The sequence below is a fragment of the Atractosteus spatula genome, chromosome 12, assembly GCF_055471065.1.
Source record: "Atractosteus spatula isolate fAtrSpa1 chromosome 12, fAtrSpa1.hap1, whole genome shotgun sequence".
NCBI classification, from domain to species: Eukaryota; Metazoa; Chordata; class Actinopteri; order Semionotiformes; family Lepisosteidae; genus Atractosteus; species Atractosteus spatula.
The window spans coordinates 42,934,429-42,950,507 of NC_142717.1; the positions used below are offsets into that span (position 1 = coordinate 42,934,429).

The 16,079-nt window shown below is 40.6% G+C and overlaps 1 protein-coding gene across 1 annotated transcript; it reads right to left on the minus strand.

Moving 5' to 3' along the window:
- Positions 1-1,436: 1,436 nt before the first annotated feature.
- Positions 1,437-13,546, minus strand: LOC148823135 (serum paraoxonase/arylesterase 2-like). The gene is made up of 9 exons (XM_088929529.1): positions 13,399-13,546; positions 11,733-11,803; positions 8,291-8,346; positions 7,618-7,783; positions 6,884-7,010; positions 5,144-5,344; positions 4,326-4,407; positions 3,495-3,623; positions 1,437-2,895 (listed from the first exon to the last, which is right to left on the minus strand). Exons 1-9 carry the CDS (start codon positions 13,473-13,475, stop codon positions 2,734-2,736), a joined length of 1,071 nt encoding a protein of 356 aa, XP_088785655.1. The 5' UTR covers positions 13,476-13,546; the 3' UTR covers positions 1,437-2,733.
- Between the last annotated feature and the right edge of the window lie 2,533 nt (positions 13,547-16,079).

The window sequence follows — 16,079 nt, forward strand, 5'->3', positions numbered from 1 at the left end:
TATATAAGTTTTAACAAACTACAGTACCTAATCATATTTTATTACAGCATTATCTTCTAAAACTAAAGCCTCTTTATACAGTGCAGCTCTTCATCATTTAATGCCATGCATGCTGTTTAGCATGTTTCAGGCTCGGGATTGATGACACGACGTGGTGACGGTTCCTGCAGCAATTAGGTTTAGTCCAAACGGGAGGATAGCAGTGCAAATTGCCTTTAAATGTTGGTGTCACCACCTACACTGTAAACCTGCGAGAACTGAACTAGAACTGGAACAATTTTCCCTTTTACACTACCTCTCCTCATAGTGGGCCTGAAGCACATCTTAACACTGGTCAACAGGGAGGCAGAAGCAATAGCAGTCCAACACAATAAAACCCCCCCAACGTGCAACAAACCTCCCCGTCACCACACCCCACTCTGGCTCTCGTCACTCCTGCTGAAAGGACTTGCTTGTACTGAATCGGGATCTATACTCTACCTTACTCTCCACCCAGCATTAGCCGTTAACTGCTGTACGGAATGAAGAGTGGTCGGCCTTGCACTTGAGTTTCTGTCATCTTTGGAACAGGCCAGCGTGTGAAAACTCTGCCCACTGTGGGTTTTCTTCAGGCCTGGATTCTTCTCCAAAGCGCTTCCAGGGTCGGACACAGGAGCCATTCCCATGAAACTCGTCTTTGCTGCATTCACTGTTGGGTGATGGCTCTAAGCTGACAGGGTTTTGAGGAGAAGCCTGACCAACGGGCCAAAGCATGATCTCGTACCTTATCAAGTTAAAGTTCACGCTTATTTGTCATTCCAGCCACATAGAAGTATACAGTGGAACGAAATATCATTTCCCCCTGGTCCACAGTGAAAATACAGACAGGACACTGACACAGACATTGTAGAAGGATACACATAGTGCAAAGTGCAGATACATAATACAATATACACATTCACCCCCTTTTTGGTATAAGGCTGCAAGCTGGTGTGGTGCATAACCTTCTTATCTCCAAAACCCTGAACTTCACACAAAAATGAAGATACCACGAATGTATATTAGGAGTGTCTCCTGTTGTCGGCTACGCAGCCTACACAGCCTTCTAAAGTGTGCTGGGAGCTCTGGCGAGTCCAGACAGTAACAAGTGGAGTCTTGCAATGTCCTTTTGTTTTGAGTGCTTTGATCTCCCAGTACAGGCAGGCACCACCAAGAACTTTAAGACAATCACACTCTTCAAGCTGTGGAAGAAGGTACAGTATGTGTTTTGGAGTATTGCACTTTTCAGGCACAGTTATGTTCCATGTGGAACTGGTTGGTATGACACTCTAAATACCAAACCATGCTTTGCCAGCTGTGGACATTGTTGTGCACTACTACAAATATTACTGATGCTGGCATTCTACATGGAAAGGCATACACTGTAAACTTGACAAACTCTCTCACAAGAGTGACATGAAGTCGTACAAGTTTTATTCAGTATTGTGGCAAGTGGTGGAAACCCAATGCTTATTCAAAATAAAAGTTGTTTTACATCAGAATAGCATCTCAAACTATTCTCCTGTTTAAAGTAATCTAAATGGTCTAAAACATAATGAAATACAGAAGATATTCAAGTAGAAATGACAGAATCTCACATTTTATTTCAAGGCAAACACGAAAATAAAAAAGACTTTTTGTCTTTTTATTGTTTACTTGTTTTCACGAGGAATGACAGCAGCCGAAAGCTTGGGAGAAATTAGAATCGTTTATTGTGATGTGGAGATTTGGCGTAACCCGCTTGGCTGAGGGCCAACCTCCCGGCCGTTGGACGGGGAGGATAGGACCCCCATGCGACCAATGGGGTAGCTGCAAAGGTGGAGAGGGGGTGGAGGAGGGATGCAGAAAACGAACGAGGAAGAGGAGAGGGTGACGTTTGATATTTATGGAGACTGGTTGCTTACGTCAGGATTAGTGAGAATTGCAGCAGCTGTGTCGAATGAGCGCGGCTGCCTTCATTCCTCCCGAACTTTCATTAAAAACTCAATTTCTTCAACCTTGGTGCCAAAAAAGATACTCAGCTGGGTATTGTGATATTCCAAATGTTACATTTATCTCAGTATTGCAAAATGCACTGGTAACCATCCAGGAGAGTTTCAGCAGAAAGTAGGCTGTGTTCCTCAGACAGTTGCCAGCAGGTTCTTGTCCAGCACATTTGTTTATACTTGACTGAAAAATCAAAGATGGTGCTCCCAGCATACTGTATGCACATATGACATGCTTACATCACATTAAACACACACCGATGCTGAGGTGTATGATGAAAGCACCATGAACATACATTATAGCACTGTTATCTGAAAGCTTCAAAGCAAAAAGGCTGCATCACTTGAGCAGAATGAATTACTGGAAAGTCTAATGTCCTCAAGACAGTGGCACATGGCAGTGGAGCTCTCTGGGGTTTCTCTCCATCCTTTCCTGAATGTCCCTGATGCACTTACACTCACAAGACTGCAGCTTTTAACAGAACTACAGAAGGTGCTCCACAACAATTCTGTAGTGTTTACAACAAAAAAACAATACATTGGAATATGTCCGCATGTTCTGCAATATTTTTGCTGTTGGACACATACAGTACCTACACCTCTGTAAATTTTTTATTTTTTCAGAAAAAGATAATGAATTTCTGTGTTGCATATGTAAAATCTGATTTACAAACATCACAAACATTCTTTAACGTTTAAATCTTTGCTTACACTGAGGCACATAGACAGGTTACTTCAGGTCACAGATGATTGCCTTTTGATACATCGTTCCTATAAGCAGCTTCCCTTTGTATGGAGTTGCAACTGAAGATCCCTCAATAACATGACCATCATCGACGTACACTTTGGTGACAGTTGGCTTTTCTGAGTGAATGTTCTGAATCTGGATAACCTACAAAAGATGAAAAATATAGGTTTTTTTAAGTACACACTACATGTATCTGGGCATTGCTTGGGTGTCTATACATTAAACTTATTGCACTCTGTGTTTACTTCAGATCTGATCCATCTCCTTGGGTCCCATAAGAACAGGGTGTGGCCAATTTCATATAAAACCTTACAGTATGTATTGATAAGATTATGCCCTAATTTAGGGATCTGTAAACTGCTAAAAAAGTTAAAAAAGCTGCACCATGTGGAACAGGTTGCAAGATAAAAAAGTGCAAACTTCTTCAAACATCAGGAATATATTACAGTTTAAAAATAAACAAACAGTTGGCTTACTGTAAGTGCTACTCCCAAGATAAATAACCATCAAACAAGCTGTGCTGGATCCACAATAATCTATCAACACCAACCTATTCCCTCTGGAAAAACTCAATTTCTGCACCGTCTTAGATCGACTTTTGTACCTTCTTATGAAGTCACCTGAACGAGCTGTAAATAATTGACCAGGCCCACTGATATCCTCAAATATTTCAAAGCAGTTTGATGTGCTGTAATATATGTCAAAAGCACATGGTGTGGTCTTTACACAGGCTTTCTACTAACCTCAGATCCAGGTGGGTTTTCAGGATCATCGCGTGACAGCCTCCAGGCGTTAGGGTGACATCCCAGCCACAAATCTCCAGTGACAGAGTCCACTTCTACGTTATCAGGCAATGTTCCCACATCTACTTCCTGTGTTATTTAACAAATTTGGTTTTTAATAATTTTGACATAACAGAGGTACAGAATTAGTGTCAGAAGAACTAGTAGCTCTTAGAATTAATCCTTCAACTTGAACTTGATATCGTTCCAACAACCTAAGAAACGCAGTACATTAATTAATAGCGTTACATACATTAATACTGTTAACCAGAGAATTTCAACTGGCTCTTAAGGCAGAGCTGGTTCCTGTGCAAGGAAGGGGATTTAGGTGTCTATGAGAATTAACCAGCGAGCTAAACCAAACAATGTGGGTACATAATAAACAAGATCAACAAGCAGTTAGGATATATAATGAAAAGTGTAGAATCATGGGATGTTGTAAGATGACATTTAGAATACAGTTACTTCCTTTTACACATTAGAAAAAGGTCCTTTCTGTTCTGGAACCAGATTTCTGTTCTAGAACAAGGATTTTCATGGCTTTCAAGGAATTCCTACAATCTATACTGTCTACAGTCAGAGAGAACTAACGTTTATATTTTACATGTAAAACAAATTAGTGAAGAAGAAAGCGCTTTACATTAGCTATAGACTCAATCATAAGAGTCTACAAACGAAGCACCTTGAATTCTCCACAGAAAGCACTGTGTTGAGATTCAGAATTATAAGTGATTTTGATTCTGGATAATTAGGTACAATATTATAATTCCTTGCAAGAGTGATTCAACTTACCTTCAGAGGCACCAAAGTCATGTTTTCTTGTATTTCCAATACATGAATAACGTGGCCTAAAATATCCGCCACATAAAGGTGCCTGAAATGAAATTAAAACACAACAACTTTATTGGTTGTGTTGGTTTGGGGTTTCAGTTGGACAAACTGACTAACTGTTCAACTAAGTGCTTACAGTAAAGCAAAAGATTTACCCATGGAAAAATCAGGTTTCAAAAACAGTGATTTTGATCAGGTTAACACTTAATTGCACACGCTTGTGTAATTTTGTAATCCTTAACCTTTATTCTGAAATGCAGACAAAGACATCTGTGTACTTGTTTTAACTAATAATGTGTATTTCACCTTGAATAACAACACCAAAGAATTATGTCATTTCAATCCAAAATAAGTCATTCATCCCCAAGGGAGCAAATGTAAGATACTGCATAAACATCTTAATCTTATTGAAAGGTTAATTGAGTGTTTTGGTCTCCCGCTTGACTGAGGGCTGACCTCCTGGCCAGAGGACAGGCAGAATGAGGAGTGACCAAGGAGCAGCTCTAAAGGTGGAGATGGGGTGGAGCTGGGATGCAAAAACATGAATAAGAGGGAGAACAAGGTCTTCTGTACAGTATTTCTATTGTCTGTGAGGAAATGACATCAGGAATGATGAACAATTAGTGACAGCTGATTGAACTTGGCTATTGTTATCCCAATCAGACTTCTGTTATTAATTCCATACTGTATACACAAGGTAAACATCTCTTACTGTACAGTACATGCTTTCAGACATTCTTGGTGCTAAAAACAAGTGCAGACTTTATTGTGTGACTTACTTTTTATCAGGAGAGATGTTTATTCCATTTGCAGAGTAAAACCCTGCAGCTGCTTCCCTCACTTCTTCAGGGCTGTAATACACTACATTGCACAAGGCTAAGCCAATAATGTACTCCAGAGAGTACAGAACACTTTGTGTGAAGTAGTGGTCATTAGTCGCATAAAAGCTTTCTGGTCCAACTGCCACAATGTCATTCACACTAATAAAAGACAGGAAACAAGAACAGATAATGAATGTTTAAATACTGCACATTAAATCGACAGAGGCATTACATACTACAAAGGAGTTAACAGTAACATATGTTGCATTTTATTGCCTATAATGATTGTTTGATTTTAATTTTATTTTATGCAAAAGTGAAATTATGAGCATGTTTTCAATTTCCAAATACGACACTCATTTTGCTACCTTGAAAAAAAAATCTAGATTCTAACCCACTGGCATGTAGTGCAGGAAAGTGTCATGTAGTGTAAGAAAAAATCTTTTAGTCATTTTCCTTTAGTCTTCCTATCTGGGGTGAAGACTTTACTATTGATATCATCGTTTTCCAAAACATGAAGCTGAGATTAGTAGATAGTGTGACAGAGATAAGAAACTACTGCTACTGTGCTGAACCCTCTGTGCTGAGGGTTACTACTGTGCTGAAGGACAGTAGTAAGGGTGGTGCTATGAGTTACACAGCAACATTAGTAGTGATATACAGTACTATGTGTGAAGAGATCGGAGTTGAGAGCCGAGCCAGTGTACTGTACGAACTTCAAAGGAACAAGTAGATGAGAATTCCATATACAATATAGAAAGAAAGAACACACAGTTTTGGCTGAAGAGCCTTCTTCAGGTGCTAGGGGAAAAGGATTTCAATTCTTTAATCTCTCCATTCAAGACGTTGGACTTTCACATTTCCCCTGGAATTTATCTCCCAGATTTCCATTTTTTCAGATGCTCTCTCACCCCCGGTGTCCTTCTTACACACACTTTCCTTTTACATTCCTGCTCCCTGCTTTTCCCTCCCACACACCTGAAGCAGGCTTCCAAGAAAAACATTGGGATTTCTCTTCTTCCTACTTTCCCACGTGGAACCAAGCTCTGTTCGTGTTACAGTGTGTGCGACCACGAGAGGCAGCCCTCAGAGATGGGAAGCTAAGAGCCCTTCACCCTTTCTCATGGAAAACAAAAGACCTTTCCTGGATGGAGAGATCAAGGGGAGTACTCTGACCTAGCCTGCATGCATTTTAGAAGGCACAGCACTCAGAGAAACCGTACCTAAAGACTATAATAATATCATACTGAAATGATTACACTGATTAAAGTATGACAGCTTATTTAAGTCGGCAAGCTCTGCTATCTTTGTTCTAAACATTAGTGCAGGAAAACTGCAATAAAATTCCATAATATTTTGATGCTTTATCTCTGCCTTAAGCCATTTTAATATTAGTTTATGAAATGGAACAAATGACAGGTTATTCTGGAAACCATACCCATTCATACATATTCTAACCACTTATTATCCAATTCAGAGTTACGGGGGAGCCAGTGTCTATCCCCGCAAGAAATGGGAACAAGACAGAACACTCTGGACGGGATGCCAGTCTGGAGACCATATCTCTGCATGTGATTTTATGTGCATTCGATAAATTCAGTGATTGTTTTTCAACACTAGAATAATGTTACACTACTTGCACAGAACAATTTCTAATCAATATCATTATGATGAAACTCAAGGCAGATATAAGCATACCTGTGAAGCAGTTCGTGCTCAACAGTTTTCAGATGAGTCAGGGAGCTGTCCTCTTCAACAAATCGGAAGATCTCCACTGTGCTTTTGAAGTTAGGGTGGTTTACCACAAAGAGGTACACTGTCTGATCTGGAGATTCAGAAATTTACAGCCACTAGGTAATACAGAACATGCAAGTTCTACAAATAACCAAAAAATTAAAAATATCAAAACGGTTAAGTCTCCCCCAGCCCTTCCAGTTCGCTGTTGTGTGGACACGGTTTCTCATCTGTGAGCCCAGTTTCACCTACAGTAGTCTGTCCTTTCTTCTCCTGAGCTTTAAAAGCCAGTCACCTTACTCTCTCCCCCTCACACCTGAAGAGCCTCGGCAGCTGAAACTTTGTGTTTCTCCTTTCTATTTTTCGGCGTGGAATGAACCTTTTCTCGTTCCTTGGCAACGGACACACTGACACAGCCCCCCCCCCCCCCGTTTGAGTTTATTCCAACAGCTGCCCAGGACGTGCTAGCTTTCTCTCTAGTCAAAAGCTGGAGACTTAAATTACTTACAAAATGCTGTGTTGCTAAAAGACAATCAGCAACATGTTTGGGAACTAAACAACCCAGGATCCCCTCTTTCTTGAACCCAGTAGCAAAGTATTCCTTACAAGAACAGACAGCAATGTTACCCACACCCTGCGAGAACAACATTAGAGCACTGATCACTCTTTTTTTTTTTAATCAATCTATCCAACTCTACCTTTTTCATCAATAAACGTGCTGATTCCATGTGGGAAAAAGGAATCCAGATCAAATCCTCGACTTATTCTCAGCTCCACAGGTTTAAGATTCCCTTCCTCCAAATTCAAAGCATAGATCTTTCCCGGATCATCAGAAAACCTTTTGAGGTTAGGATATTTCAAACCCTAGATCATTCCAAGAAACACAAGATCTATTAGCAGTTTAAAATGAGATTTAACAGGCTAGGATGTCTTTGGTATTATGACTCAATCACAATATTAAACGTTCACTAGGACTAAAGGTGAAGAGATAATATAGATCAAATACATACGGAAAATGTCTAAATTTACTTTTAAAATCCAAGTTAAAACAAAGGTTTGATGAAGCAACAAAGAACTCACCTATCTGAAACTACAGTATAGACTGTGAAACATTTTATCTGCAACAATGCAAAATTTGGCCTGACCTATCCCATATACAGTATTTTGTAGAAAAAAAGTGAATACACTAGTTTCCTTTCTAAGAATTTGAATATAAAATCTAAAATGCTTCACTTCTTAGGTTGACAAAAAACATGAAAAATATTTTAAAACAATCTAGATTTCAGACATCTGTCAGAAGCCAAAGTTGGTTATTTGTAAGAAATACTAAACAACAGAAAACATGCCTAAACTGTAAACGCAAAGGCTTACGGAGCTTATAAGAGCCAGTCCGCCTGGGAGTATGGTGATATCTTCAGATCCATATTCTTTGCATAAAGAAAAAAAAGGAAATTAAAACAGCTCTATTCAGAAAAGGAACATAACACATGACATTTTATACAAATACTGTATGTATAGTAAATACTTCATCTACATGGTTCTTATGAATATAGCTTAAAAGAAGTGGCCATTATAAAACAAGGAAAATTATAAAACGAGGAAAGAACTTTTACAAATTCTCAGTCATATCAGTCCTGCTGTGTTTTTTTTCCCTGAAAACATCATACCCTAACTTTAAATACTATGTACTGTACTCCACTTAGCTGTTGTGTGAGTAAACCAATTGCACTACATAATATTCTGTAGGACCAAACCATGTCCATTTCATTTATCCTGTGTAATATGTATACAGTATGTACTGTACCACTAAATTGCATAGTAAGCATAACTTTTGTTCTTTGTTAACCTCAATTACTGTGTAAATATAATATATTTCCCCATGCAGTGTTAAGCATTGCTGCCTCACAGCAATTCAATTCCTGGGATGCTACAGTATCTGCATGGAGTTTGGATGTTCTCCCTGTGTTTGCATGGGTCTCCTCCAGGTAATCTGGTTTCCTACCATACATACTGGTAGGCTAACCAGCTTCTGGGAAACTGTGGGTGTGTCTGTCTTTGTGTCTGAGTATGCCCGTGATAGACTGGCGTCCTGCCCAGGGTGTACTTAGCCTTGTGCCAACTGTCCCTTGCCGGAACGGGCTCTGGCTCTTTTACAACCCTGAACTGGAAGAAGGGGTTAGAAAATGGATGGAGGTATTCCTCCGTTACAGCAAGAGTGAACATGCAGGTTAGTGTCAGAAACCAACAATACTGTACTGAAGAACAAGGAGCTAACAAGTGCAAACTAATGATTTCTTTCAGCAAGCAAACAGCTCTTCAGCAGGATGAAATTAAATGTGCTGTGGTTCATGTATTTATATTATATTATATTATATTGTAAATTGTATTTGGTTTTCACAGTTATCTGTGGGACACCTACAGCCTTAACTTGGAACAACCTTAACATGGAATCATTTCCATGTAATTCTTAAAAATAAAGGGTATTTTATGGCCAGTACTGTGTACAGAAAGTAAAGACTCTGTTTCCCTTGCAAGACACACAACCAATTAACCACTGCCCTGAATTAATACTAAACGTACAGTACTGCAACCAGATGATGTTAATCATAGTTAAGCTACAGTAAGGACTGGACTGCATATCACTCTTCTCCAGGAGACTGCTGGACACTGCTGCTTAAACGTATTCTGGAGTACAATTTGTCATAAAAAAAATTGTCAACCTGAACTACCCCTTGAAGAGGCTACCCCTTCCATCTCACCTGTATACGCTGTTTAAATACGTACATTATGTGAAAAGTACATTGGGTTTTTAACTGGGTTACACTCTTTACAGTATAGTTAAAAGAATGTTTCTATTATTGCAGACTGTAATTTACATTATGATCCAAGATTTATCTTGTGAAAGTGACCAAAATAATAAGGGAAACAGAGGTTACAAAGCTAAACCATGTTTTTTTTTTCCTATTATGTGCCTTCATTCATAGATATTGAACATCTCTTTTTAACACAGTAAAACTGATCATTTAGAAGTGAAAAGTGAATCATACCACCCGGACGCTGCGCAGCTGATGCAGTCCTTCCAAACTGAGCACCCGGGCAACAGAGAAACTGGTTAGGGAAGCAACTGCAACACCAACAGCGACTTTGAAAGGGCTACAGAGTTCAACATGGCTGAGATGGGGGAAAAGTGTCCATGAGTCAAAGCTGAGTGACAAAGAGGAATCTCTGCCAAATGGAAAGGCTCATTGCATTAAAAAGCCATAGAAAAGGCTCATCTCGCACCCCACAATGAGATGGCAGCAAAGCATTTAAGTGATGCATCAATGGGTCTTGTCTTTGTCAGACAAGACAAAGTCAGAATTTTTTGGTCTAAATGCAACACATTCAAGTTAGCACAACCCCAACAGCTCTCAGTCAACAATATCCCTACTGTCAACCACAGCAGTGGCAGCTTCATGTTATGGAGCTGCTTCTCACCAGCAGGATCTGGGAAGCTTGTCAAGACTCAGGGGAAAATGGATGGAGCCAAATACAGGCAAGTCTTAGAGGAAAACCTGCTTTAGTCTGCTAAAGATGTTAAACGACGATGAAACCTCAGTTTTCAGTGGGACAATCAACCAAAGCAGCAGGTCAAAGCCACACTGGAGTGTTTTAGGATTAAGAAAATGATTGTGTTTGAGTGGCCCAGTCAAAGTCCCACTTGAAAATCTATTGCTAACTTGCTGCCTGTCAATGACCTCTAACCAACTCAACAGGGCTTAAGCAAGTTTGCAAAGAGAACAGGATAGAATTGCAACATCCCAATGTGCAAATCTGGAAGCGATTTATCTGAAAAGACTCACAGCTCTAATTGCTGCCAAAGGTACTTCTAACAAATATTGACACAGGGTGGTGAATACTTATGCAATCAGAAATATTTGAGCTTTTTATTTTTCTTTTCAGTTTTTGGTGACATTTAACTTCTCTCAGCCATAAAAAGGTTCAGTCTGATCATTCATGTTTTGATTTCGTTCACTTTATAAAATGTGAGCACGCCATTTGTAATTTAACAAAACGTGACAAAAAAAGGTGAGGAATACTTCTGCAAGGTATCACAGCTACTCTTGCAGCTCATCATCCTACTGTTTAGTGACTGATCCATTTAATAACAATGTGTGTGACCTTTGAACATCTGAATCCTATCTGCATCTAGTATGATGTACAGTATACAGCATGAAGCATGCAAAAAAGGTACTGTACGGTATATGACAATTCTGCACATGAGTGCCACATTTGTTTCAGAACTGGGTATGAATATTGAATTGCTAATTTAAAAAGTCTCAACATCTTTTGTTTTTAACTGACACAGCCTTAGAGGTGTTGTTCCTGTTTGCTAATTATCAGATTAATATCGGTTTTCCTTTTATTGTAAGCAGCTCACAAAGCCACAGCAATGTTAGATGGAAACAGAGGACTCAGCCCTGCTGTTTGGTTCACTGAGCTGCAGAAGAAGAATTTGAGGAAGTTTAAGAAGCATCAGAAGGATCGACCCACATTAAATGTAAAAGTACACTGGAAGCAGGTGTAAAAATTATTTTAAATCTTGCCATATTTTATACTTGAATAGACACATAACACATCTCTGATAACAGCAATAGACACGTGAGGAGTATTGTACAAATCTTTCCAAACTTCCTAAAACTGAGCTAAACTAACAATTCTAAACTATCATCACTGGTTCTAACAAACATTGTCTTTCTTAAAATTCAAAGGACTTTGGCTCTTTTAATATTTCAGTACTGTATGTTGTGTTGTGCTAAATACTAACACTCACCAAGGCCTTTAATGTAGACACAGTTTGGAAGGTGATTTGAGATGATATCTCTGGAAGCCATCAACTTTGTCCTACAAAGGAACATTCAGGAGCAAAAGTTACAAACAAGTGGCTACCCATCATGATAACTGATCAATGGATGTCAGTTATTTACCTCTACGATTTACCATCCCTACACAACTCCTCATTATAGTTCAATATGCAGTAAAACATAAAAGTGAGCTTCTTAATAGAGTTTGAAAGACTGGCACAATCCAGGCTGTAATGTGTTACACTCAGTTTCACAAAGGCACGATGAAGTCAACCATAGCACAGTAGATAGGCACACAGATTAAAACAAGGTCAATGTCAGCGGTCCAAAATAGTTTACTAAATGGGGATGATCCCATACTGTAGTTGCTACCCAGCTCTTTACTGTACTTGCTACACTTAATTAAATACTATACAATCATCCATTTTCTAACCCCTTTATCCAATACATACAGTACATGGCCTCTTGGGGTCCAGAGTCTATCCCAGTAAGCAACGGGCACAAGACAGGATACACCCTAGATGGGACACCAGTCCATCACAGGGCACAAGAGACACACACGCTCACACCAGGGCCAGTTTTTCCAGACTGTGGGAAGGAAACTAAGCACACAGAAGAAACCCACACAAACACGGGGAGAACGCACAGACTCCACCCAAACAGCACCTGGTAAATTAGTCCACCACAGGTTTAAAAGGAATGAGGTCCTGTCAAAATGATATTGTTCACGGGAAAAGCAAATTCGATAACGGCTTGCTTTACGGTTCACAGCTGATTAACACATGCACACTTATAAACTAGCGCTACGGACAGATAAGAGAAGGGGAAACTAACTGCCTCTGGGGTTTCATTTGCGAACAACGCTCATACTGTAGCTCAAATGCGCACTCGATTAAACCACAAAGTCTGTTGTGTTTTTTAAATGTTTTTTTAAAGTGTCTTATTCGTTTGCAACTAGTTTTTCGACAAGTCTACAGAGCGGTTCAGTTCATTAATAACAAAACGTAGAATACAAGATGACAGTCGCTCTGGGGTGCCAGGTCATACAGTAGATTAACTGGTGTCTCCTGGCTAGATTAAACTCAGTTTGTGCAGGTGTGCCCTGCGATGAACTCGCTATCTGTCCAGGTTGCGCCATGTCTCTGGAATAGGCTCCGGCTTTGCAGCAACCTTTTACAGAAATAAGAGCCTGACTGACAATAGATGCATTATTGTCAGATTTCCGTGTAATGAAATCGGCAGTACCTTTTCTGTCTCGTGTTTCAAGGTCATGTGAGAGTAAGTTAATATTATGATAAAGCATTTCATTTCACTCACGTCAGGCAAATTACTTCTAAATCTTTTTTTTAATAGAAATTTGTACAATTTTTTTTTTCCATCCACAGCATGTTCTTTAAGAAACTCTTTATTAGCTTTCAAACAAGAACCACTCCTGTGAGATAATAAACTGTAAAGAATTCATGATTTAAATCCAATGCTCAAAAAGGAGAAGCGGACTAGTCGGTTGTTGCACTAAAGAATTATCACCCTGCTAAATGGAACAATGCGTAGTGTATCTGGAGAAGACATTCACTTACAGTAGTTGTTACACCGTTTAAACGTTAAACGCAGCTCCCCCATAAGAACCCAACGTACCTCAACGTCATGTATCTTTCTCCCAGAAAAGCTAAGAGGACACCAGCAATAGCTGTTACAATTAAAATCTTCCCCATGCTGTATTGGACGCGCACTGTCAAACTCTGTCTCGCAATTAAAGTCGGAATACTGCGCACCAACTTTGGACCAATCAGATTGCGAGCACGGTCAACCTTCAATCCGACATTTCCGAAAGCCCATTGGCTAGGGGGCGGGCTAAATACGGTGTGCTGGAAGCGCATTGGCCGGAGGGAGAGTTCGAAGCGTGTGATCATTTCCGATTCAAGTTCGAATTCAAGTTCAGGTTCAGGTTCAGGCTCAATACCTTATAGCCCTTAACAACTAGTAAATCTGTGTTAATGAGCTCATGCAATCAAAAGACACACAATACAAACATGGTGGGAAGAAGAAGATGACAACGTGAAGATCGTGTCTCTTCTTTTCCTTTGAGCATGGAATAAACCTTTCCCTGTTCCTTTGACGCAGCCACCTACCCGGACTTCTTAAACAACACAAAGCCAATAATAGACAGCATCCACACGCCAGATATACAGTAGACAGACACACACCAGTAATAAAATAAATAACCGGGAGAGAATAACACTGAGCCATGGGTAGGGGCTGTTTCAGAACCTAGCAGCCCCTGTCTTGACAGAGCTAGCCCCTGCCAGAGAGGAGGACAGGGTGAGAGGGGGCAGACTAGAGCAGTGAGTGAGTACACAGAGGGAAGGTGGCCTCCTGCAGCCCAGGGGGCAATATACAGTTCACTACTCTCTCTAGCTGCTACGTGTCCTGGGCTGAGGTGTTCCCATACCAGACAGTGATGGAGAAGGTCAGAACACTCTCAAATACAGATGTGTGGGAAAGGGTCATTGCCAAACGTCTTTCGCTGTGTCAGGAAGAGCAACCTTTCTGATAGTTCTGTACTCACGATACTTTAGTATTTGTTTGCTTCTGTACTTTTTTCGTTTAGTCCTTAACTTAGGGTTGCCACTTTTGCACAAAAAAAAAACATTTTTTTTTGGGGGGTAGGAAAGGGTTGCAGCTCCTGTGCAGGGTGGAGGAACTGAGCAGACATGCGTCTGATTAGAGGTCCTTCTAGCTGACGCCCAAAGTCAGCCTGGGTCCTTGTGATAACGGAGCCGGTGGTGTCTGGCTCTGGGAGATAGGGAAGGGCGCTCCACAGCCGAAATGCTGTGTCTCTTTCCCTCACCTTGGTCAATGCCTTTGAAGATATTGCTCACTTTCACTGGGTCCCCTTTTCAAACTCAGCAGATGAAACATTGTGTTTCTCCTTTCTATTTTTCAGAATGGAATTTACTTTACTTCACACCTTTACTTGCTCTGGTATCTTCAGTGTATTTATTCTGCTTTCAGCAGAATAAGAGTAAGTAACTATATGTAATTAAAAATTCTATATAGTACTACTGTATGTATTCAGTAATACAGAATTAAAAATCACGTGACAAACATATCACAGAACGGTTAAAAATAATGAAGCATCCATGGATTTACTAACAGTTTTTTTTCCAGTACAGGCTCATGGGGCAGCCAGAGCCTATCCTGCAAGTAATGGGTGCAAGGCAGGATACACCCTGGCCAGTCCATCGCAGGGAATACACACACTCTCACGCCAGGGTCGATTTTCCCATAAGCCAGTTAACCTACTGTACCAGTATTGTCACGCCCTCTGCATCTAGAGGGCGCTGCTTCTCTGTCCTGTTCCTGGTTTCCCTGTGCTTTACTTGTTCTTCCGCTGTGTCTTGTTGTCTGGGGCTTTATATTTCCGGGTCTCCCTATCCTCCTCGCTCGGCATTGGGATCGGTTGTCGAGAGGCTCGCCTCACCAGGTCGCCCCACGTCTGCTACCTGAGGGCTTATATCTCGTTTCGACTCCGCCCGATACCTTGAGGCCGGACCGAACCCCCGTGTCTGCTCCGTTCCTGCCGCTACGCATGGGGTCCTCCTGTCTCGCCGGTCTCTCTCCACGGCTAGCCCCCAGCATCCGTGACAAGTATGGCTTTGGACTATGAGAGGATATCCTAGTACCTGGGGAAAACCCACACAAACATGGGGAGAACATACAGTACAAACTCCATTCAGATGGCACCCCAGGTCTGGAATCGAACCCCAGACTAAACCCTCTGAGGCAATCGGCTGGACACTGCTGAAGGCTGTGTGGGATCAGCTGGGGCTCTCTTGGCCCTCACAGACTGATACCTGTGATGTCTTACAAGATGGATAGGTTGAAAGAGGGCAGGTTGGAGGAGAGCATAAGAACTGTTCCAAAGAAGAGGAGGCCATTTGGCACATCTAGTCTGTTTGGTGTTTATTTAATTATAAGTAATAAAATTAATTATAATGAATTGGTCTCATCCAGCTGTTACTTGAAATCAGCCAGGGTGTTGGCTGGGTAGATTGTTCCACGCTACCTCAACCCCCTGGAAGCATCCTTCTTCTCCCTGACGTAAAGTTGTAGGGCTGATCGCTGTGAACTGAGACATGACAAAACGCAAATGTCACATCTCAAGTGCTTGGGTACATCATATAATTTGTGATTCTAAATGTATCTAAAAAGGAGTTGAGATTTACTCAGGGTTATTGTGAGTTATTAATGACTTCAAAACGATGAGTAATGTGTACTCATATTTTACAAAATCCCTTTTCTTTTTAATTTCAAAT

Coding starts and splice junctions, on each gene's coding strand:
- LOC148823135 (XM_088929529.1), bottom strand. CDS start 13,475: ATGGGGAAGATTTTAATTGTAACAGCTATTGCTGGTGTCCTCTTAGCT. Junction 8,347..11,732: donor TGTCTACATTAAAGGCCTTG/GTGAGTGTTAGT, acceptor CTTTATGCAAAG/AATATGGATCTGAAGATATC. Junction 3,624..4,325: donor TGACTTTGGTGCCTCTGAAG/GTAAGTTGAATC, acceptor TAAATAACACAG/GAAGTAGATGTGGGAACATT.